Source organism: Pangasianodon hypophthalmus, chromosome 2, assembly GCF_027358585.1.
Source record: "Pangasianodon hypophthalmus isolate fPanHyp1 chromosome 2, fPanHyp1.pri, whole genome shotgun sequence".
Lineage (NCBI taxonomy): Eukaryota > Metazoa > Chordata > Actinopteri > Siluriformes > Pangasiidae > Pangasianodon > Pangasianodon hypophthalmus.
The window spans coordinates 1,999,591-2,022,885 of record NC_069711.1 but is presented as its reverse complement, the minus strand read 5'-3'; the positions used below and the strand labels follow the sequence as shown (position 1 = coordinate 2,022,885).

At 39.2% G+C, this 23,295-nt stretch overlaps 2 protein-coding genes across 5 annotated transcripts; both read left to right on the top strand.

The window, feature by feature from the left end:
* The first annotated feature begins 2,786 nt into the window (after positions 1 to 2,786).
* Positions 2,787 to 11,859, top strand: zranb2 (zinc finger, RAN-binding domain containing 2). 4 transcript variants are annotated; one of them, XM_034297867.2, is made up of 10 exons: positions 2,790 to 3,019; positions 4,635 to 4,687; positions 4,789 to 4,897; positions 6,557 to 6,639; positions 6,762 to 6,838; positions 7,565 to 7,717; positions 7,802 to 7,974; positions 9,557 to 9,616; positions 10,005 to 10,157; positions 11,056 to 11,859. In XM_034297867.2, the coding sequence occupies exons 1-10, from the start codon at positions 2,964 to 2,966 to the stop codon at positions 11,108 to 11,110; spliced, it is 972 nt and encodes a 323-aa protein (XP_034153758.2). In that variant the 5' UTR covers positions 2,790 to 2,963; the 3' UTR covers positions 11,111 to 11,859. The 4 variants fall into 4 exon arrangements, with proteins under 4 accessions (XP_053086592.1, XP_053086589.1, XP_034153758.2 ...); XM_026945500.3 differs by having other exon boundaries at positions 2,792 to 3,019; positions 7,802 to 7,980; XM_053230617.1 differs by lacking the exon at positions 11,056 to 11,859 and having other exon boundaries at positions 2,787 to 3,019; positions 10,005 to 11,043.
* A 3,186-nt stretch (positions 11,860 to 15,045) lies between these two features.
* On the top strand, positions 15,046 to 21,682 carry ptger3 (prostaglandin E receptor 3 (subtype EP3)). Its single transcript, XM_026945642.3, has 2 exons — positions 15,046 to 16,103; positions 20,106 to 21,682. The coding sequence occupies exons 1-2, from the start codon at positions 15,246 to 15,248 to the stop codon at positions 20,454 to 20,456; spliced, it is 1,209 nt and encodes a 402-aa protein (XP_026801443.3). The 5' UTR covers positions 15,046 to 15,245; the 3' UTR covers positions 20,457 to 21,682.
* The last annotated feature ends 1,613 nt before the right edge of the window (positions 21,683 to 23,295 follow it).

The window sequence follows — 23,295 nt, the reverse complement described above, 5'->3', positions numbered from 1 at the left end:
CCACGGCGCTGTTGAATTCTGGATTCTGATTGGTTGATTCTTTTTCTATAACAGTAGCTCTGACAATTATGCAATCATCTGTAAATCACAAGTTTATATTAATGCACTTCTTCAAATAAGTTATTGTTTTATTTGTATAGTAACAGGGACTTGTAAAGCAGAAGCTCCACAGAAACGGATTAAAAATCTTGTTGTTGATATGGTGACGTTTTCTTAAAGTAAGGAGATGTTTATGTAACATGTATGGAAGGAGTCTCCAGTGTCAGCGCTTTGTAACAGTCAGAGGTAACGCTGTAACTTTAAGTTTTCAGGACAGAGACATCTTCAGGACAGAGGGGTTTACGCTTCTTTGTGGTTTTCAGGGTAACATAATAATCTGTGTTTTTTTGTCTTGTTAACTTGAAGAGAGAGAAAAAAGAGAGGCTGGTGAGGGAACGAATATTTTATAGCTGCTATAACGTAAGTGAGAACAGGAACTAACTTGTTTTATGGACGTTCTTCAACATTAAATGACTATAAATGGATTTTTTAAAAAAAGTATGACGTGTTGTTCTTTAATATTCTTTAATTGTTGGCAAATTACAACGTGGTGTAAGAGGAATGAAACACTTTGGGATGTGCTGTTATAGGAAAATAATCAACTTCAGTGCAGTAACAGTTTTTAACAGTAAAATGATTTTATTTATAATCATTTTAAACATATTTGTAATTTCACATACACACACATTAATCTCAGCAGGTGGAAAAGGAGACCGTGTGTGTGTGTGTGTGTGTGTGTGTGTGTGTGTGTGTGTGTGTGTGTATGTTCCTGGTTAGAGTTTTCAAAGGAAAATTGAGAAGAATTTACCAGAAGATTTAAGAATTACTATAGCTTAGTTAGAGAAGGATGGCTTTTTGTATAAAGAAAAGCAAATAAAGCTGTAAAGAAGAACGGAAGAAATGAAAAGCAGAAAGAAAATTGCTTCAGGAAAAATCCAAGCATAAATAAAGCAACCAGTGATGGCTGAGTAGATGGACAGATTGAAAGAGATATCAGATGGAAAGAGAGAGAGAGAGAGAGAGAGAGAAGCAGCAGATGAACAAGGAGATGTGTCTGATTTCCTGCATGAATAAATAAATCACAGGCTTGGAAAATGAGGACCAGGAAATGGACTAATCCAAACCGATGATATTAGAAGAGTGAAATCCAGAGACCTTTCCAAAAAAAAAAAAAAAAAAAGAAAGAAAGAAAACTGGAAACTTGAAGGATGTAACAATGAAGAGAGAGAAAATTGGAAAGCAGAAAAGGAGAGACACTTCAAAAGAGACGTCAATCGAGCTCCATTTAAAGAACCTAAAGAGATCAGTGTGAAGCATGAAAGGATGAGCAAATGGACAGATGTTCGAAACATCTGCTCGAGCAGAAACAGAGAGACTGAAGCCCGAATGAAAGCATGAGCAGGAAAGAATGCGAGAGGATAAAGAAGAAAAAGAAAGAGGTAGCAGAACATCGAGAAGAAAAGAGCGAAGGAGCTGCCGAGTTCCATGAAGAGCTTGTCAGAGAAAAGGAAAAAATGGTGTTAAATCAATTTTCAAGATTATTAAAAAAAAAAAAAAAAAAAAGACACAAGTACATGAATTAGTTTTTTTTTTTACACTCAAGAAAGACGTCTAGCCCTAACTATATATGAATAAATGTCAATTTAAATAAATATCAGAGAATATAATGCAGCATATAATTCAGATTTAATGTTTACTAATGTAAATAGTATTCATTTTATTTGCCAAACTGTATGACTTTATTAAATATTAATATTTCCTTTCTGTTAATGTCCACTGAAGGTATGTGTCAAGTGTTCTCATAATCAGATTGCAAATATATACATGTTATATATAATACTATATATACATATATATTATGTATACATGCATATGTTCAAAATGTTGATTTCTGACTGTAAGCATAACAAGAAAAATGTCTTTCATGGACACATCATGCGCCAGAATTAAAAGAAAATATTTTTCCACTAATAATCTCACACATAATTATATTATTACCTGATTTTATATTTATGTTACACTCAAAACCTCAATTTAGACTTGATTGTAATCATCAACTGACCCTTAAGAATGTAATTATATCCCTTATATCCAGCTTTTTTTTCCTCATCACCAGTAAAGACTTCAGTTTCTAGATTCTGTACCACACTCATTATGTGTCGTTCACGAGAGAGTCGGTTCTTTGAGTCGACTCCTTTGAGTGAACGTTCAGAGCCGACTCTCATACATGAGCCTTCCTTCTTTTTCTTCTTCTTCTTCTTTTTGATATAGGTAATGTTGTTACTCTTATGGTGCAATTTAATCCAAATTATTCCGTGGAAAACTCTTTTAATCATCTGAGCTGTTCTTTAGCTGAATATTAAGACGTGTATTTGATTCAGCTCATTTAAAAAGATTTTTAGAAATTATTTTGCTAATTAGAAGGTAAAGTAAGATTCCATGAAACAATTTCAGCCTTATTTTGGCAAAGAAGAAGAATTACTAGTCAAAATTTCGGACAAGTTGTTCTTTTTAGCAAAAAACTTATTAATGAGCGGTTTGGGACTCGAAAGAGTCGACTCTTACAAATGAGCCGATCTGATTCACAGTACACATTTCTGTGGTGCCTGTCCAGAACCCCGCCCCCACATGTTAACCACGCCCACTTGAGGTCCTTCTTGCGACGTGTTCCTGTGCTAAGTTAGGTGTCTAAATCAGTCGCCTGTCTAAAACACGTCTATAAAATCGTCAAGTTGAAATGACACAATGTAAAACCTACCAACGAAGGTTGTTATAGATAGACAAATATTCACGGTGCTGATTTTTAAAAAATAGCATATGTGTCAAGTTCACAAAATAAGAAAATATATTAGGAGGAATATTAATATTCAGGCGCTGTTCTCTTTCCTGTGAGATCCCGCGAGCGGCCACTTAGGAGACACAAGATGTCTGGAAAGAGTTTTCGGGTGAGCGACGGAGACTGGATTTGTCCAGATAAAAAGTAAGTAAAACATATTTTTAGGATTTTTTTAAGGCGCTGTGATGTAATGCGTCACTTTGTGCACTTTGAACAAAACGGTTAGGACGTTTCCATGGAAATATTAGCAAAGCTAACTAGCTAGGTGACGTTGTGTGCAACTTGGCCTGCATTGCTTTACACGTATTTACATTAAATAGTTATTTAAATAACTAACAGCTCCTTAATAAACCTTTTAAGTAGAATATCTTTATATTCGTGGGTGTTTTTAATATTCTAGTAGCGGCATTGCTAGCTAATTTTGCTGATATTGTGGCAGTTTGCATGATAGCTAACCCTCGCTAGCTAACGTTACCGCTTCTGATGTTCAAATAAGCAAATTTACTTTTAAAAAATACCTTTTTAACCAAAATTTAATCAAATTAATTACATAAGAAGCGCATGAATTTATGCAGATCAATATTTCTCCAGGACAAAGTGATCTTTATTTAAAGCACGGCCTTCTTTTGTGTCTTGACTGGATGTATGCACAATGATTCTTTTTAATGAATCGATTCATTTAGATCGGTTCTCAAATGATTCCGGTATATGACACACTGATTCGTTTAAGGTTTTAAGGGGAAAAAAGTTGAATAAAAACACAATATGTGTTGTAAGAAGGTCAAAACTATAAAAGATGGATTATATACAGGTTGTGTATATTGTCTACTGTTTTAATTTTATATTTCACTCTTTATATTCAGATGTATTTCCCATGCTTTTGTGGTTATTAATTCTGTGAGTTTATTTTCCAAATTATTGGTACTTTCTAACAGAATACCGTCTCTCGTCTCGCACCGAGACAAAACCAAAAGTCGAGTTTAAAACACAGAAGGATAAATATGCTGTTTAAAAGAACGTGTGAAGCATATGGGGGTTTTAGGTTTAAGTTATTGCGTTCCTGGCCCCAGGTACAGAGACTTACCTTATGGTCACGTGACCTACTAATGCACACTCAGGCACACCTTGTGAGGCCACGCCCCCACGACAATCGCTTAATAAGACAAATCAGTTTGTGTTAAAATGTAGTACACTGTGTGATGAGCATGCATTCGTCATAAAGACACGCCCATTCCTGTGATTTATCCGACATCAGTTATCCCTCGGGAATTGATCCGAATTCCAAGAGACGTCTAATACGTGGGAACAGACACGTCTGGGAATCTAATCCCGCCCAAATAGCATTTAAGTCCTTTTTTTTTTTCCGTCCCGTCATTTTAATGTCATAGCTTGTTTTTCTCGTGATGTTGAAATTTTTACAGTAATCGAACACAAGAGGAAACAGCTGTATGTTTATCATAAATGCGAGACAATTTTCCAGAATAGCGTCCGTCTCTTGAGAAGACTATAATGATCGTGAACAGGTGATCAGCTTCACTGCCAGGGACCGAGACGTCTCCATGGTCACCACCTAAACGGTTTTGAGTCTCACGACGTTTTTAACCTTCGTCAAAATCTTCGATAAATAAATTGTGATCTCGGGATAACAACGCACAAGAAGGCTAGCTTCTTCACAGATCAGTTGTTCGTAATGTCTCGTCACTGGCATTGTTATTAGCACGTGTTCGTGATAATCACTGCCTTGTTCTTGTGTCCCAAGATGTGGAAATGTGAACTTTGCCAGAAGAACAAGCTGTAACCGATGTGGAAGGGGTAAGTGATGATGCACGCGGCGTATAAACCCATTATCGGGAATCGCGCACAGCTGTTTGCCTTTAAAATAATAAATGAACGACTGCTGTTTGTTTGAACAGAGAAGACGACAGATGCGAAGCTGATGAAGGCAGGAGGAACGGAGATCGGGAAGACTCTGGCTGAGAAGAGCAGGGGACTGTTCAGTGCCAACGACTGGCAGTGCAAAACGTGAGCTTTCTCTCACACACACACTCTCTCTCACACACACACACACACACACACACACTCTCTCACACACACACTCTCTCTCACACACACACACACTCTCTCACACACACACACACACTCTCACACACTCACACTCTTACACCCCCACACTCACACTCTTACACCCATACACACACTCTCACACACTTACACACTCACACTTACACCCATACACACACTCTCACACACTTACACACTCACACTTACACCCATACACACACTTACACACTCACACTCTTACACCCCCATACACACACTCTCACACACACACACACACACACACACACACCCATACACACACTCTCACACACTCACACTTACACACTCACACTTACACACACTCACACTTACACCCATACACACTCTCACACACTTACACACCCCCATACACACACTCTTACACCCATACACACTCTCACACACTTACACACCCCCATACACACACTCTTACACCCATACACACACTTACACACTCACACTCTTACACCCATACACACACTCTCACACACTTACACACTCACACTCTTACACCCATACACACACTTACACACTCACACTCTTACACCCCCATACACACACTTACACACTCACATTCTTACACCCCCATACACACACTTACACCCATACACACACTCTCACACACTTACACACTCACACTTACACCCACACACACACTTACACACTCACACTTACACCCATACACACTCTCACACACTTACTCTCACACACTTACACTGTTACACCCATACTCACACACTTACACCCTCACACACTTACACCCATACACACACTCACACACTTACTCTCACACACTTACACCCATACACACTCTCACACACTTACTCTCACACACTTACACCCATACACAGACTCTCACACACACCCTCACACACTTACACCCATACACACACTCTCACACACTTACTCTCACACACTTACACCCATATACACACTTACACACTTACCCTCACACACTTACCCTCACACTCTTACACCCTCACACTCTTACACCCTCACACTCTCACACACTTACACTCTCACACACTTACCCTCACACTCTCACACACTTACTCACATTACACTCGGACCTACTCTTACACCCTCACACACTTATTTACTCTTACACACTTGTATCCTTACACTCTTACACCCTTTTACTCTGACACACTTACTGACATTACACACTTACCTATTAGTACACACTTATACTCTTATACACATACACACTTGCTTGTACACACTTATACCCTCACACTTTTACACCTTTACACTCTTACTTACTCTTACACACTTGCTTACTCTTACGCCCTTACACACTTACACTCACATTACACTCTTAATCTTACTTACTGTCACACCCTTGCTTACTCTTACATGCTAACACTCTTAGTCTAGCACTCTTCGGCAATTACACACGTGCACTCTTACACTCTTACACGCTTATTCTTACTCACACACTTAGCCACATCTGTCTATCCATATGCATGACATGGTTATAGCTTTTTGGCCAGTACAGGAAAGGTTTCCTGAAATACAGCCTGGTTTAATAGCACACTGGATTGTTAGTTGTACTGTGTGTAACATGAATAATAATTAACGCTCTTTGTTCTGACGATGCAGATGTGGGAACGTAAACTGGGCCAGAAGATCAGAGTGTAACATGTGCAACACCCCCAAATACGCCAAACTGGAGGAAAGAACAGGTAACATCACCGACTGCATCGAAAAGCTCTCCCTTAAATACGCACATTAATATTAAACTCTGGGCCTAATCGCTTTGTGTACATCAATATCATTATTTAATATTAGTATTTTTTTAAAACAGGTTATGGCGGCGGTTTCAACGAGAGAGAGAATCTGGTTTACAACGAGAGAGAAGAGTCCGATGGAGAGTATGATGAGGTGGATACATTTTACTGCTTATAATAATAAACTTTACTTCTGTAGCATCGTTCATACTTTAAAATCCACGAAAACAGAAAATGAAAATGTAATAGAAATGCCAAGAATTAGTAAGTCTCAACGATAAACATAAATAAGCAATTAGAATGAAATAATAATAATAATAATTAATCATCTGAAGCAGGGAATTGTAGCCACATTGGACAGTTATATGATAATGACAGATTTACATTTTATTTTTACCATTTTATCCAAAACAAAACACACACACACACACACCCATTATATACGATGCTGTTTAGTTTCTCAGTGTTTATTTCTCGAACGCCACACACACACACACACTGTAACGCCGTAATGTGTCCAAATGCAGTTTCATTAGCTGCATATTAATTGTAGATTTTGGTGGGGGAATGAAACACACACACACACACACACACACACACGTGTATAGACTCCGGTTGTCTTTCTATTGACAGAAGTTCCATGTCTGATGCTAACTAACCCCAGTCTGTTCACGGAGGCATGTGTCCTAGAGAGCATTCCATCGGACGAGTACAGGATGAACGATCAAACTTAATTTTTTTACCGTTTTGCTAGAAATTATAAACTGTATTCTTATTTTTTTTTAAAAAAAAAAAGAGAGAGGGAGAGACGTATGCAAAAAAAATCTCTGAAACCTATTTGGGTTTAATCGTAACGCGGTGTTAATGTGTTTCCTGTTAGTTTGGCCGTATAAAAAAGAAGTTTCGAGGAAAAAACAAGAAGGACAGCGAGAAAAAGGGAGATCCTGAAAAGAAAGGCGAGGACGAAGATGAGGAAGAGGAGGAGGACGAGGATGACGACGAAGATGGCGATCTTTCAAAATACAAACTTGATGTAAGAGTTTGATTTTGAGAAAATTCTTACGTTAACGTTAACGTTTACATTACAGGTCAGTAACGTCTGCGTAATCCTCTTTAGGATGACGACGACGACGAAGACGACGACGACGACGAAGACGCCGATCTGTCCAAGTACGATCTGGATGCGAGTGACGAGTTGAAGCCGTCGGAGAAGAAAGGCAGCGGCTCGGGTTCTTCTCGCTCGTCCTCTCGCTCCTCCAGCTCGAGCTCCCGCTCTCGGTCCAGGTCCAGGTCCAGGTAAAAGGGTACAGGTCAAGGGTAACGCCAGACAAAATGTCAGTATCAGCTTAACATCTTTATTCAAACCTGTTTTAAAATTTTTTTTTTTTTTTTTTTTTTTTTAAATTGATCTCTTGTGTTTTTGATTTTGTCATGGAAGCACAAAGCACGTTTTTCCATGTGTATACGTTCATCACGTGTTGATGAGGTTTATCTGCTCTGGTGTAGAAACATCTGAAGTTAATGAGAACATAAACACAGCTGAAAGCTAAATAAGCAAACCGTGACGACGAAAATGAGCTATTTAACTATCTCACGAGCTCGGGGTTTCTGGGAACGTTGCCGTGGAAACCTCTGGGGTGATCCTTATAGCCCTTGACACACGTTTGAATCGCATCAGTGTGCTTTAGTATATTTTTTCCAAACATCACTTTTCATGGTCAGACTGTAAAATCAGATTGTTTAATGTTTTTATTTCTTTCAGTCTCCTGTTAAATGTGTTGGGAATGTTCTGGAAATGAGAATTTTTTAAAGTTTTTTTCATTTATTTTGGTCCAAAACGTGTTATGGGGGTCACTGGTGTGTATCAAATATCAAGAAAACATCCGGAATTGTAAAATATTATTAACATCATGATATTAAACTCTAAATTCACACTAACAAGCGACAAAGCGACTCTGTTCCAAGCAAATTAGTTACGACGTAAAGCATTAAATCCAAACGATTGGCTCGAACAGATATGACGAAAATATCGTGATTCTCGAAGACTTTTCTACGATACACAGTATACAGGTTTGTAAACGATTTCACAACAGTTGCGTTGAGAGAAAAAAAAAACTGTTCAGCGATGCTGTATGTAACTTTATCTACAAAAATAAGTGTTTGAATTTCTTACATGTAAAAAAAGTAAACAATAAAAAGCTGTAAATTTTTTTAAAAACATTTTGAAGTACATTTTGTCACATCAGCTACTTTGAGTGAGTTTGTACTTATTAAAAAAAAAAAATTAAACATTAATAAAAATGATCACGGTATCCACGATATCTCGGGAAAGAATGTTGTGATAATTATCGTGATATCGCCGTTACGTCGCCGTTTCTCTGGGGAGCGTACGTGGGTAGCACAGTTAGCCTGCTAACGAAGCTAATTAAAAACGGAGCACGAGTTACTGATTAGTAAGATTTTTAATTTGTGTTTAATTAGCTAGCGTTAATGTATAGCTGCTACTCTTTCTTATCTGGGAGGGGAAAAAACGGACAGGCCACGCCCACAAGAGATGACGACAACAACTCAATCTTGGGTAGAGTGCGATAACATGGCATTTAAAAAGTAGGATTTTATTTAATTATATTCGTTTTATTGAAATATCTGCTTTTATAACTGGATTTACTGCATATCGTTACAGTTTGTCTGTGTTATAAACGTAATTGCAGTATTGAAGCATAGTTTAATTTATCTTTATCAATATTATATTGTTTTATCACCCAGCTGTATGTTGTTAACCATTCAGTTTTTTTTTCTTTCTTTCTTTCTTTCTTTTTTTTTTTTTCCACTTTGTTCGGGGAAATTGGAAATGTGTCGCTCTGTGTTGCAGATCCCGGTCCAGGAGCTCGTCCGGTTCCAGATCACGCTCTCGCTCGAGGTCTCGCTCAAGGTGAATGAGGTGACATGCACTCTCCATGGGAGAGAGTGTATGCGAACTCGCTGTGGTTACAAGAACCACTTCGGACTCAGCAGAAGCAGCACTTTGTTTTTGTGTTTTTGTTTTTTTTTAATTAAATTGTTTAATTTTACAACAAGAATCATTAGCAGCTTATTATTTTTTTTTTAAGTTACTGTTTAAATTCCACTTTAAACAAGCCATTTTTTTGGCTTGTATTATTTCAGACAGCAGTATAAAGAAGGAAACTTCGTATAGCTTTTATCCAGAGGCAGAAGGCAGCATGTCCGTTGTGTATTGTTGTTCCTTTGGTGTAGTTGTTGAAACTTTTTGTCGTGTTTGTATCACTGATGAAAACCGCCTGCTATATCCCCTTTAAAAGATCCAGCTCCCGCTCTGGGAAAGGCTCCGCTTCCTCGAGAAAGAGGTCTCGCTCGTCCTCGCCGTCTCCTGAGAGAGGCCAGAAGAGAAGTCGCTCCAGGTCCTCCTCTGGCGGACGCAAAAAAAGACGCTCTCGCTCCCAGTCGTCCGAAAGGTTTGGGTTTATGTGGTGTAACAAAATGGCCTACTGGCTTCCTTTTACATTTTATTACATCATTGAATGAATGATTTCTGCTTTCCAATGGAGCTGTTGCAGACCTGCCAACCTTCACTCGCTTTGCGTAGGACGACGGAGTTCGCTAGTATGACTTCTCGCCGAAAGAGCAGTCGTCTTTCCTTCCCCCCCCTTAAAAAAAAAAAAAAAAAAAAAAAAAAAAAAAAAGGGCAGATGAGCCAATTGACATCTGAATCTGAAATGATTGACAGTTGGATAGGAGTTTCGAACTCTCTGATAGTAACAGACACCCCAGGAAGCCCCGCCCCCTTCAGCCCATCTCTTGTCTCGTCTCGATGTTCCTCACTTCCTGTTACGATAAATGGAGAATATTTTGAGTTGATTAACATTTAAATAAAATCTATCAGCGTATGTTCGACATAGCTAACAGTAGACAGTTATAGAGTGAACACGTATTTGGCCCAAATCTTTCGGTTAAATGATCAACTGAAAGAAATTTACGGATCCGTTTTGAGGATATTAACTGACAACCTCGGAAGTCGCTTAGAAGGAACAGTTTGAATGGTTACAGCAGATCGAAGGTGGAAAAAAATCAGCCTTGTGACGCCATTTCCCGCTTTCCACTTTGAACAAGCGATGGATTAAACGACAACCGGAAATGTTGGGGGTTTTTTTTCCCTGCATTTTTAACATCTTTCCGCACTAATACGCATTATTCCTCCTCTTGGTTGGCAGGTCTGCTGTTGGTGTTTGTTCTTTTGATTTATTTATTTTTATCCTAATATGTCACTAAGTTATCTGTGCTCTCTCTCTCTCTGTCTCTCTCTCTCTCTGTCTGTGTGTCTGTCTCTCTCTCTCTCTCTCTCTGTAACTCTAGGGGTCGCGGCTCATCTGGATCTTCTCGTTCTGGCTCCGGCTCACAAAAGAAATGATTAACAAAAGTCTTAAACACAAAAAAAAAGGGGGGGAAAGGAAATCTTTCTACAACTGCATGTTTTCTTTGGAGAGAAAAAAAAATCACAAACTGTTGTTTCAAGTGAGAGTGATGCAGTATTCAACAATTGTTCAGCCTTTTTTTTTTTTTTTTTTTTTTCTTTTTCTTTTGTTGTTTTGGTAACCCAAATCTGCCTTTCTGACCGTGTGAACTCTCTGAACCCTCTGATATGTGGCGACGGAGGTAGTTTCACAGAAAATACTAGGAGCTTCATGTAGAATTTTCATGAATTATTAGCTGACGCTGGTTTTCCAAATTCAGGTTTGAGAGCTGTGGGTAATTAAATTAACTGGTTAAGTGTTTCATCCATCGTTATTTTCATCTAAGTTGTGTAAGGTGAAGGTAAGTATGCTTTGCTTTTTGTCGGGGGAAGAAAGTCGTAGCCAGCTTGATTTTACTTTTGACGTTTTTTTGTTTGTTTGTTTGTTTGTTTGTTTTTTGAGCTAATCTCTGAAAGCTTTATTTTTTTAAAGTCCTGATTGGTATCCGATAGCAAAAAGTCATGATTTGTTCACAAACCAGCTCTACAAAGCCAGAACATTTAATGACATTTGTTCAAAAAAAAAAAAAAAAAGTAACAGTAATTTGGCCGCATCATGTCACATGACATTTCTAGAAATTCGCTTACGATTCGTTATAGAACTACATGGCAATGTGATCAGCGTGAATAAAAACCTGTTAAACTTATCCCTGTGTGCTGATTTTCTTCTGCGTCGATGCTTCGGTTGCCTGGACTGAATGATACCACGGTGCTGCGGAGTTCTTCATTCTGATTGGTCAGAAGGTGTGGGTTAATTTTCTCGTTTCTATAGTAACAACTCATTCACAGAGACGCGTACGGCAGCCGTCATTATTTAGACGGATTAAGACGTGTAATTGTTGATATGGTGAAGTTTTCTGTAAGGAGACCTTCGTTATTTTTTTAACTTCTGTGGAAGGAGTCTCCAGTGTCAGAAGTAAATTTTCCGACACAGTAAATGCTACTTTTACGTCCTGTGAGTAGTATCGATTATGAGGTGATGTCGTTTGAACGCCACTACAATGTCGTAATTACGAATCAGGAACTCGTATTTTACTATAGACGTCAACTTTCTAATTTGGGGGCGTGTCAGTTACAAAAATTCGAGATTTAAATGGTAATTTTGCATGTTAAGTGTTCATTTTCTTTCAGTAACACTAAAGGAACTTCTTGATGATGACAAAAAAATTTTTTTTCATGTTCTCCATCAATTTATTTCTCCTGTTTTTTTTTTTTTTTTGTTTTTTTTTTAAATAATAAATCAAAACCACTTGAGCACACACTGTCATAGTCACAGCCTCCAACATCGTGTGCACAAACTCCCAAGCCGGATTTGAAGGCAGGAAGTCTTCAGGACTGAGGGGGAAAAAAAAAAGTGATGAGGACACGACTGTTTATAGCTGCTCTAATGTATGAGAACAGGAACTTGTTACATGGCTGTTCCACAATGTTTAATGTAACTATAAAGGGATAAAAAGCATGACGTATCATTCTTGAATAAAAATTTATACTCATTGGCATTCATTACTGTAGTATAAGTGTAATAAAACATTTGCTGACCTGCTATTATAGAAAAATAAACTACGGGGTAGTAACACTAACTCCGCTCATTGATTATTTTCCTATAATAGCATGACATTTACTTGGTAGATGTTATACGTTTAGTAAACACGCATCCTATTGTGTCATGTTTTATACCTTTAGTGTTGTGGGGTTTACCTTTAACTAACATCTAGAGTAGAGCTGTGGTCCAGTTTTGGATATTGAATTATTTTTAGTTTTCCAGGTAAATGGTACAGCGTGGTGCCTTGATTCCTGAGAGCGAAGGGAAAGTTCTGCAGCACCAGCACTGCTTGGTCTGTAGGTGGCACTTGTCGCATTTTGAATACGCTCCAGACAAGTCATCATATCACAACTATTCATCATACTGTGGCTGAAATGTCAATTTAATGATTTTTTTTTTTTTTTTTAAAGGTGCAAAGGTTCAGTCTGGATAGGTTCAAAGCTAAGGAGATGGCGCTTTTGTAGTTTTAGTTGAAAGTTGAATATAATATACGTTAAGGAATGATTTAAGGTACATAATTGGACATTAGGGTTCCGCTTGTCCTCTCAGGTGCACCATATGCAGCTTCCTAGTTAAAGACGCAAAGCATCAAGGAAGGTAATGGAATAGTACAGTTCTGATAAACAGGAGCATAAAGTGTGTTTAGGGCTTAATAAAGCCCTATACTGTAAAGTTTACGGTACTTTTTTCCAATTTTTGTTGCTCTTTAAGTACTCTAAATACAAAGTACTGCTCTGTGCAACATTTAATGTCGTTTTACAGAAATAGATACATTTAAATACCGTAAAGATCAGTAACATCACAATAAAATATTTGCTGTAAAATTACAGCAAGATAATACTTAACTGCTGTAAAGTTACAGTAAAATTACAGCAAGATAATACATAATGGCTGTAAAGTTACAGTAAAATTACAGCAAGATAATACATAATGGCTGTAAAGTTACAATAAATTTGCAGCAATGTAATACTTAACTGCTGTAAAGTTACAGTACAATTACAGCAAGATAACACTTAACTGCTGTAAAGGTACAGTAAATGTGCAGCAATATAACACTTAACTGCTGTAAAATTCCAGTAAAATGTAAAGTTTCAGTAAAATTACAGCAAGATAATACTTAACTGCTGTAAAGTTACAGTAAAATTACAGCAAACTGGTATTTTTGTAAAATTACAGCAAGATAATCCTTAACTGCTGTAAAGTTACTGTAATATTACAGCAAGATAATACTTAACTGCTGTAAAGTTACAGTAAATTTGCAGCAATGTAATACTTAACTGCTGTAAAGTTACAGTAAAATTACAGCAAGATAATACTTCACTGCTCTAATGTTTTGGTAAAATTACACCAAACTGGATATTTTGTAAAATTACAGCAAGATAATACTTAACTGTTGTAAAGTTACAGTAAAATTACAGCAAGATAATACTTCACCGCTCTAATGTTTTGGTAAAATTACACCAAACTGGGTATTTTGTAAAATTACAGCAAGATAATACTTAACTGCTGTAAAGTTACAGTAAAATTACAGCAAACTGGTATTTTTGTAAAATTAGAGCAAGATAATACTTAACTGCTGTAAAGTTACTGTAAAATTAGAGCAAGATAATACTTAACTGCTGTAAAGTTACAGTGTACACTGTATCCATCCATCCACTGTACCACTTATCCTACACAGGGATATAAGTGGGTTATAAGGGGACTTGGGGCACAGTGCACAATCACACACCCATTTACACACTACAGACAATTTGGAAATGCCAGTCAGCCTACAACACATCTAACAACACGATTTTGAACTGGGGAGGAAACCGGAGTACCCGGAGGAAACCCCAAAGCACAGGGAGAACATGCGCACTTCACACACACACACACACACACACACAGCGTGGAGCCCTGTGTGGTTTCTAACACACTCCATTTACCATGTTTCATACATTTTTCCACATGTAGTGCAGGTGTTTTTGTTCTCCATATGAGACTGTTTCATATTATTCACATATTATTGCACACGCACGCGTTTCTTTTGTAGAGAATTTGGTTTCATTTTTCAGATGTGATTTTCTCACGTGAATGTTTTTTCTTTCCACGTGTTTATTTGTGTCCACGTGCAGTTTCAGAGCGTAACATGTTTAAATGCACCTTCACGTGTTTGTTTGTTTGTTTGTTTGTTTGTTGCACATGTGGAAAAAAAAAACCTCTGAAATGTGTGATATTTCTGCTGGGTCATGGGTGTGTTTCTGTTTCCGCGCATGTGCATAACCAAGAGTTGCGCTCCGAAAACACCCCCAGAGGTGTGTGTGTGTGTGTGTGTGTGTGTGATGCTACTTTAGCTCTGTTCAGTGCTTGTGCACATTGGACCGTTATGAATGCTCATAGCAGGAGTCCCGCCTCTGCGCTCAGACGCGTAACGCGTGCGCGCGCTCTCTCCCCGCACTCCGTCCCGGGCGCTCGTGCGTGTCTCACCACGACCATGGTCCCACACACAGGATGACGTCCAAATGTGAATCCGATCTACCGTCGAACCGCTCAGGAGACGCAATGCTGGAGTCGAACGCGTCCAAACCCGCGCGTGATGCCAGCGCGAGCGACAGCAGCAGGAGCGCGACGTGCAGCTCGGTGTCCGTCGCCTTCCCCATCACCATGATGGTGACCGGGATGGTGGGCAACTGCCTGGCCATCATACTGGTCTACAACGCGTACAGGCGAAAGGAGAACAAACGGAAGCAGTCGTTTTTGCTGTGCATCGGCTCTCTGGCGCTGACGGATCTGTTTGGACAGCTGCTCACGAGCCCCATCGTCATTTCCGTGTACAGAGCGGAGCTGCAGTGGGAGCGCGTCGACGCGTCCGGGACTCTGTGCCCGTTCTTCGGCGTGTGCATGACCACTTTCGGCTTGTGCTCGCTGTTCTTCGCGAGCGCCATGGCCGTGGAAAGGGCTCTAGCCATCACCGCTCCTCACTGGTACTCCAACAGCATGAAGACCACCGTCACCAAGCACGTGCTCGTCTCCATCTGGTGCCTGGTGCTGTGCTTCGCCCTGCTGCCCATCATTGGAGTCGGGAAGTACACCCTGCAGTGGCCGGGCACGTGGTGCTTCATCAGCACCGGCGACTCTAACGTCAGCGGGAACACGTTTTTCGCCGTGACCTTCGCCGCGCTCGGGATCTCGTCGCTGCTCGTCACGTTCTCCTGCAACGTGGTGACGATCCGCGCGTTAGTGGCGCGCTGCAGAGTCAAACCCAGCGCGTCGCAGTGGTCCAAGCAGTGGGAGAGGCTGACCACTGAGACGGTCATCCAGCTCATGGGGATCATGTGTGTCCTGCTCGTCTGCTGGTCACCTTTACTGGTGTGTATTACACGGTTTCTGCCTCTTTTTTCTTTTTTTTTACGCACGCGCGCGCGCTTGGAGAGCAGCCGAGCTGTCCGGCTGCGCGCGCGTCACCAACGCGGTGTGAGGAGCCATCAGTGTGTCTTTTCAGCTAATCCAGCTAATCCAGTGTACAAGTTTACAGCAAACATGAGAGAGTGTGATCAATAATGAGGAGAGAGATGCCATGCTCCTGCTGTGGGTGTTCTGAGTGTGTAAATACTAGTCACAAGTTCATCAGTGTAAAATAATAATAATAATAATAATAATAATAATAATACAAATAAAGGAGAAGAAGAAGTCAGGAAAATATCACAAATAAAAGAAGTTTCATTTTTTGCCAGAAGCAGCAGCAATAATAATAATAATAATAATAATAATACAATCATTAGTATTCCTATTATTTTATGTAATAAAAACCTTTTTAAATTAGATTATTATTATTATTATTATTATTATTAGGTGTAATTAGGTGCAAATTGCATGTCATTTTCCTTTTAATCTTTTTATTTTAAATTTATTATTACTATTATTATTACTATTAGTTGTAGTAGTAGTAGTATTGTTATTATTTTTATGTAGCACTTTTCAGTCTGAAATCTCACCTTTTCACATAAATTTCTAAACATTTCAGCGTTTATCCTCAAGTGCATGAATGATTTCGCTACAACTCTACATCATAAAACTTAACAACTGCAAGCAAGCCAAGTTCAGCAAATGCTTTATTTTTTTTTTTTTAAAGCAGGGTTTAAATTCTCCATTTAAAATTTCCCCTATCCTTCTTTCTCTCCCCGAATGCTGCTTTCTGAAGTTCGTAGTTGATGTTTTTAGTCATGTTGGACAATTTCTTGAAAAAACAAAATTCCTGACAGGTCTGACAGTTTAAAAGTCTGACACTGAGGAAACATAACCAACTCCAGATGTCGGAGGAAAAAGTTCTCCCTCTGTGCCAGAACTCCAGCGTTGTGCTTTGGTAACGAGCGCTTGTGCGTAATACACTCTAATAACCTTTCAGACGTCCAGTTTCTGTTCATTGTTCCGTGTTTTTTTTATTTTTTTGGCGTCATGTTGCTGGTGAATCTCTGCCAGCCAGGACAGCGCTGGTTCTTACACTCCTGCTATCGGCTATTTGACATTTTCAGGCATCTGGTAGCCATCATGTTGGTGTAGCAGCTCAGCCTGGTCATTTTTACAGGGCTTGATTTAAAAGGGACTTTGGAAGTGTAGAAAGATCGATTACAAAGAGTGATACTGTACTACACACACACACACACGCACACGCGCACACGCACATGTCCGTTCTCTTTCCATCACACCATACATCAATTATTTAAGATACTTCGCTCAGGGCCGTGTGCCCTTTTCATGCAGAGAGAGATGGATGAGACGTCAACCTCCCTCTCTCTGTCTCAGTCACTTTCTTCATGGTCATGTGACTGGACTGCATAGAATGATTGCTGTTGAATTCTCGAATCTGATTGGTCAGAAGGGGAATAATTTTCCATAATTACTGCTCTGACAGTAGTGCAGCTGCAAATCACAGGTTTATATTAATGCATTGTTCTATTACCTTATCGTTTCTATAGTAACCGCTCATTCATAGGGATTTATACAGAGGACGCTCTGAATAAACGGATTAAAAAATGTGTAATCGTTGATATTGTGAAGTTTTCTGTAAAGAGACGTTTATTTAACATTTATGGAAGTGTCAGAATTAAAGTTGTAGAGTTAAAAATTGGCTGGTGAGAGAACGACTGGTTACGTCTTGTTTCAGGGCAAACATTAAATGTAACTATAAACGGATAAAAAGTATGACATCTCATTTTCTTTAATAAATAAAATATCGTAATTGTTGGCAGATTGCCGTGGTGTAAGAGGAATAAAACACTTCAGGACGTGTTGGTATAGGAAAATAACTCGGTTGTTGATTATTTTCCGATAACAGCATGACACAGAGTGTGCTGAGGGATGCAGTTTGTTACGAGAGAGCTGACGTGGAATAAAACACAGACCCACGGCAGCGGCGAAATAACTGCACTTTGTAATGTGAGCTTTTTAAAACGGGAGCTACTGTTGTAATATTTGCAGAAGTTCTTTTCACGTTTCAGCAGCTTCGGTAAAATAAATACGCAGAGAAGAAACAACAGTCTAAGACCCGCTTCAGGCTGTAAACAAGGGGCCAAAAATAATAATAATATGGACCTCCAAAATTGAAAAACTCTTAAAGGTTCTTCACAGAACCAAGTCCAACCCCTTGGTACAAAGTGTGTATCAAGTAAGAAGAGTTAAATGTTAAACTCCTGACAGGTTCTAGGTATTAAAAACCAAATAATGAGCAATAATTTGGAGTTTGTACCGCACACTTACCTATTTGATACACATAGGGTTCTTTAAGGGTTCTTAGCTTCCTAACAAGGTTCTACTTGGAACGTTATCTGATAGGAAAGCACTTTGTTGTAGGTTTCTAAACAGAAACGTTAAGGTTTCCACCTGAGGGACAAGCAAAGACCTCATAATGATTCTCAATCTCAATCTTCACCACACGCTAAGAGACACAAAAAGAAAACATGGCACAGCACTTACACAGCTTTACAAACAAATAAGAGGGAAAGATGGCTGCACGCTGGGTTTCAACCAGCAACCAGCTGAAACATGACCTTTCCTTTCATTAGTTAATTAAAGATTAAATTAAATGTAATTATACCGTGTAGCCCAGAGAGAGAAAGAGGCACTGATTGATCGGAGGACTGGCTGTTATACTTAAAAAAAACAACAAAAAAAAGGTAAAGAAAGATCCAAAAATTTAATTCTTAACACTTCTCCACATCTGTCTTCATTAGTTTTACCCTAGCAACCAGCTTGGAAATCAAAGCAACTGCTTAGCAACACTCTAGCAACAGCTTTGAATACTACAGCAACCACCGACCAGCACACTACCACTATGTGCGATTATATAGCAACCACTTAGTAACTTCCGAGCAACCCCCTGGAACATCCTAGCAGCCACATGAGATACCACAGCAATCACCTGGGAAACCATTGCAACCGCACAGCAACACCCTAGCAGCCACATAGGATTCCATAGAAACCACCTAGCAACACAGCAGTGGTTGGTATTTACATAGCAACCATTTATCAACACTCTAGTGACTACATAAAATACCATAGCAACAGCCTAGCAACACCCTAGCAATCTCTTGGAATACTCCAGCAACCACCTGCAATACCAGAGCAACCACTTAGCAACACCTTATCCACCACCTAAATTACCAGAGTAACAACCTAGCAACCACCTAGGATTCCATATGAAAAACCTAGCAACACCTTGGCTACCTCCAGGGATTCCGTCTGAACCACCTAGCAACACCATAGGAACCTCCTGTAATATCATAGCAACAGCCTAGGAACACGCAAGCAACTAGGAATACCATAGCAACCTCTTAGCATCACTGGGTGACTTGCTTATGCTGCACAATCACTCACGTTTCTAGTTTACGTTTCTTCACCATTGGGTGAGGACCCATGATCACGAGCCGTGTGTAGTGACTGAAAGAATAAGGATACGTGTACAAGCAGCAGAAATGAGGTTCTTCGTCAGGGTTGCAGAGAAATCTCTCAGCCTGCTGCTCCACGACTCCTACCAGGAAAACCTGGAAGGAAGGAAAACGTGTAATGCAAAATGATCTGTTTAGAGCAACGATATTCTTTAGAACACAGGTTCCCGGCTTTCGTCCTGGAGAACCCTTTAGTGTTTTCCCTGCTCCTAGTACAACCGATTCATCTAATCAGTTCATTAAAAGGACATTCGCAGGATAGTGGGTTCTCCAGGACCAAGACTGGGAACTTGTCATGTAGAATAAAATGTCTCATGGAAGTAATAAGAGTTTTCCACTGGGTTCTTGGTTGCTGATGGTGCTAGGAAGTAAGTGTGACTCATATTTATTGGTGCACATTGACTGACCGATCAGTCTCTTTTCACAGATCCTAATGTTGAAGATGATCTCCAACCACACATCTTCTCATCACTGCAAACCATCAGCGATTCCTCTCCTGCCCAGCCGGGACTTACAGATGGACTGCAACTTCTTCCTGACTGCCATTCGCCTGGCCTCGCTTAACCAGATCCTGGACCCGTGGGTTTACCTGCTCCTCAGAGAGATCCTGCTGAGGAAGTTCTGCCAGGTGGCCAACGCAGTGTCCAACTGTTCACTGGACGGACAGAAAGAGACTCAGAAGGAAACCGCTCCGGACGCCGTGAAGAATCCAGCCAAGGAGGACGACGAGTGTAAGAAACTGGCTTCTCCTGATCCTGGTGGAAGTGCACAAGCGTGACTGCAGTTATTTATAGCAAGGTGTTTAAACGTCGCTTAAGGACGACGACAGCGGGATGTGTACGATTAATCTCATTCTAACAAACGCTGGCTTTTTGTATTTCAGCGTGAAAGCTGAGTGAGTCCAGCATGCAAACACTCGAGGCTTTTAAACAGCTAGAACCGCTCGGCCCTGGCGTTTGTACGTGTTGCTAAATTAATTATCATCCTGTGAAGCAAAACACTGCGGTCCGAGATCTGGATCCTGTTCTTCATACGTCGCTTAACAAATACAAGATGACATATTCCAGATGTGCTAGTTGTCATAATCACACGAGAACGGGATTAGTGTAGCCGGATTGAGTTATCTGAGATAATTACACACTCCCATGATGACTGGAAATCAGCGATGGCCCCGGAGAGGCTGTTAAAAGAATTTGGTAACACTTTCCATGAAGGTCATATCTATAAGAAACTATGAACACATACATATCTTGTTATAATGCATTCATAAATGAAACTTCATTGTCATATAGTAGCTTTACAGAAATCTGGATGTAGATTTAGAATTTAAAATTCAGTACATTTTATAGCTCACTTGATTATGCATTATGAATTGTTAACATGACGCATTATAAGTAGCGCTCATAACACTTTATATCACCGATATCACCAGTGAAGCTCAACACCACTTTGTCAGTTTGTACAGTGCATTATGACACCAGTCGATTATTTTTTTAAATAAATGAATTATGCTACAAGAGATCAGGAAATTTTGCCGCTTCTGGAAGAATTTGCGCAGAATTTTAAATATCTTACGAAACGACATTACTTACGAAACGCACCGAATTTATTTGTTGGTGATATAATGCGTCATAAACACTACGTAACTCAATTCACTTTTATTTATATAGCACTTTTAACAATAGACATTGTCATGAAAGAGCTTTACAGAAATCTATTATTAGGAATCATAGAGATTTAGGTCTCTAGTGAGGAAGCCTGAGGTGACAGTGACGGAAAAACTCGCTGAGACGACACGAGGAAGAGACATTGAGAGAAACCAGGCTCTTTTCTGGAGAGTGGGATTAGACATGAGTGGAATATACAGGTGTAAAAGAGGAGAGCAAACTATTTGTTCATTAATTCTCTCCGTTTTGCTATTTTGAATTCTCAAATCTATAAAAATGATGTTTATTTATGATCTGTCTATTTCTGATTTAACGCATAAACTGAGTTTAACTTGTAGTTCACTCTCTGTTATGGACAGACCCATATAAAAGAAGAAAATGATCCAAAATATGTTTGTGGTATCGAATCTTCTTGGACGCAATGGCGATATCTCAGTCTAATAACACATCCCTAAGCCAAAATAATTTAAATCAATACCTAGGAAACTCCATCTCGTGTATTAAACTAAGCTGTGAGTTGATGTTGAGTTCATTAAATCGTAGCTACGTTTCGTTTTCTTTAGACGAAACTGGCGAAAATGAGTTATGTAAGGAATAAAACACTCTGTGTAGTGCTCTTATTGGAAAATAATCAACGACAGGGTGGTGTGATGATGCAAAGTTACTGTTGCTATCCCGAAGTTAATTAATTTCTTATAGCTAAATAGAAAGCATTAAAAAATAAATCATGCTTTGAGTGAAAATATCCGTGTACGAAGAACCCGGGCCTGTAGAGTGAACAGCAATATACTGTATATTAGGAAAAAAATTCAAAAGGGAAAGTCATAGTGCTGAACTTTACAGCAGTTTAAATGTTAGTCTGCATCCTATGTTTTTTTTACGTTACGAATGCCTGGAAGTGAAGGAATGCATTTTACAGTTCGATATAAGTTTGGATATTTCTGCTGATTGAAGGGCATTATATGAGGAAATGTGACAGATGAGTGTCGTGCCCGGCCTCACCAGATTCTGTGAATGTATGATAAGCTGGAGCGGTGCTTGGCGTGCTTTTATGTTTGCATGTTTCAACTGTGTCCTTTACACCTTCATTAAATCATTTTTGGCTGAAATTAACCAACACGTCTAGTAACCAAAACTCGCGTACCAACGTGCTGTTTGTCCTTGCACCTTTTATTGTTAGTTATTTAATATTTGCAAATACAACTGAGAAAGTGTAGCCGCCTTATCTGTCCGTCCCACACAGTGCCGTGTCAGAGAACATGTCGTAATCGCAGGGTTGCCATGATCGCCATGGTTACGCCAAATTGGGCTAGTTTTGGAATGGAGTTTGTCCACGGCTTAAAGCACTTCATTGGACTTAAATCTAATCAAATTTCTGCAAACATGGACTGTGGCAAACAATGAGAAAGTGCAGATAGTGTATCTACGATGTACATAAAAATTTCCATTGCAAAGATTGGGAGAGGGAAAAGGAGATTTGGAGTGGATAATGTTGTTTCCAGGATTATAAATCAAATTTCATGCTAATCTCTGTGGTTGCTGGCATACAGCCGAGTGCAAAAGTTTGTTCTCAAAAGTTTTTCTCTCTCTTTTTTTTTTTTTAACCAGGCCTCACAGATGCTCCTTCATTGTTGCCAGGGTTACCAACCTTTTTCAAGTAGCTAACGCTTGCTTAAAAAGTTACTAGAAGTCGCCGGATTTGCATATTCATTGATTCGTCATGATCATTTGCATATCAGTGTTACCTGAAGAAGGAAGATTATCTGAAGGCCCATAGAACAGAATAAAATTTTAACAGGATTGAAAATAATAGATTACATCCTATTTCTTACAAACAAATGAAGCAGTGGTATTGAGGGTTCCGGAAATCGATGTGAAGAAAACAGTTACGGAGGGAATAGCTCGCTTTTATTACTGTATAATCACCAAGAAGAGAATTTAAAATGAAGA

Excerpts from the sequence above, each read along its gene's own strand:
- zranb2 (XM_053230614.1), top strand. The coding sequence starts at position 2,964 with ATGTCTGGAAAGAGTTTTCGGGTGAGCGACGGAGACTGGATTTGTCCA. Across the intron at positions 3,020-4,634 it reads TGGATTTGTCCAGATAAAAA|ATGTGGAAATGTGAACTTTG; the intron begins GTAAGTAAAACA and ends TTGTGTCCCAAG. Across the intron at positions 6,640-6,761 it reads CAAACTGGAGGAAAGAACAG|GTTATGGCGGCGGTTTCAAC; the intron begins GTAACATCACCG and ends TTTTTAAAACAG.
- ptger3 (XM_026945642.3), top strand. The coding sequence starts at position 15,246 with ATGACGTCCAAATGTGAATCCGATCTACCGTCGAACCGCTCAGGAGAC. Across the intron at positions 16,104-20,105 it reads TCTGCTGGTCACCTTTACTG|ATCCTAATGTTGAAGATGAT; the intron begins GTGTGTATTACA and ends CTCTTTTCACAG.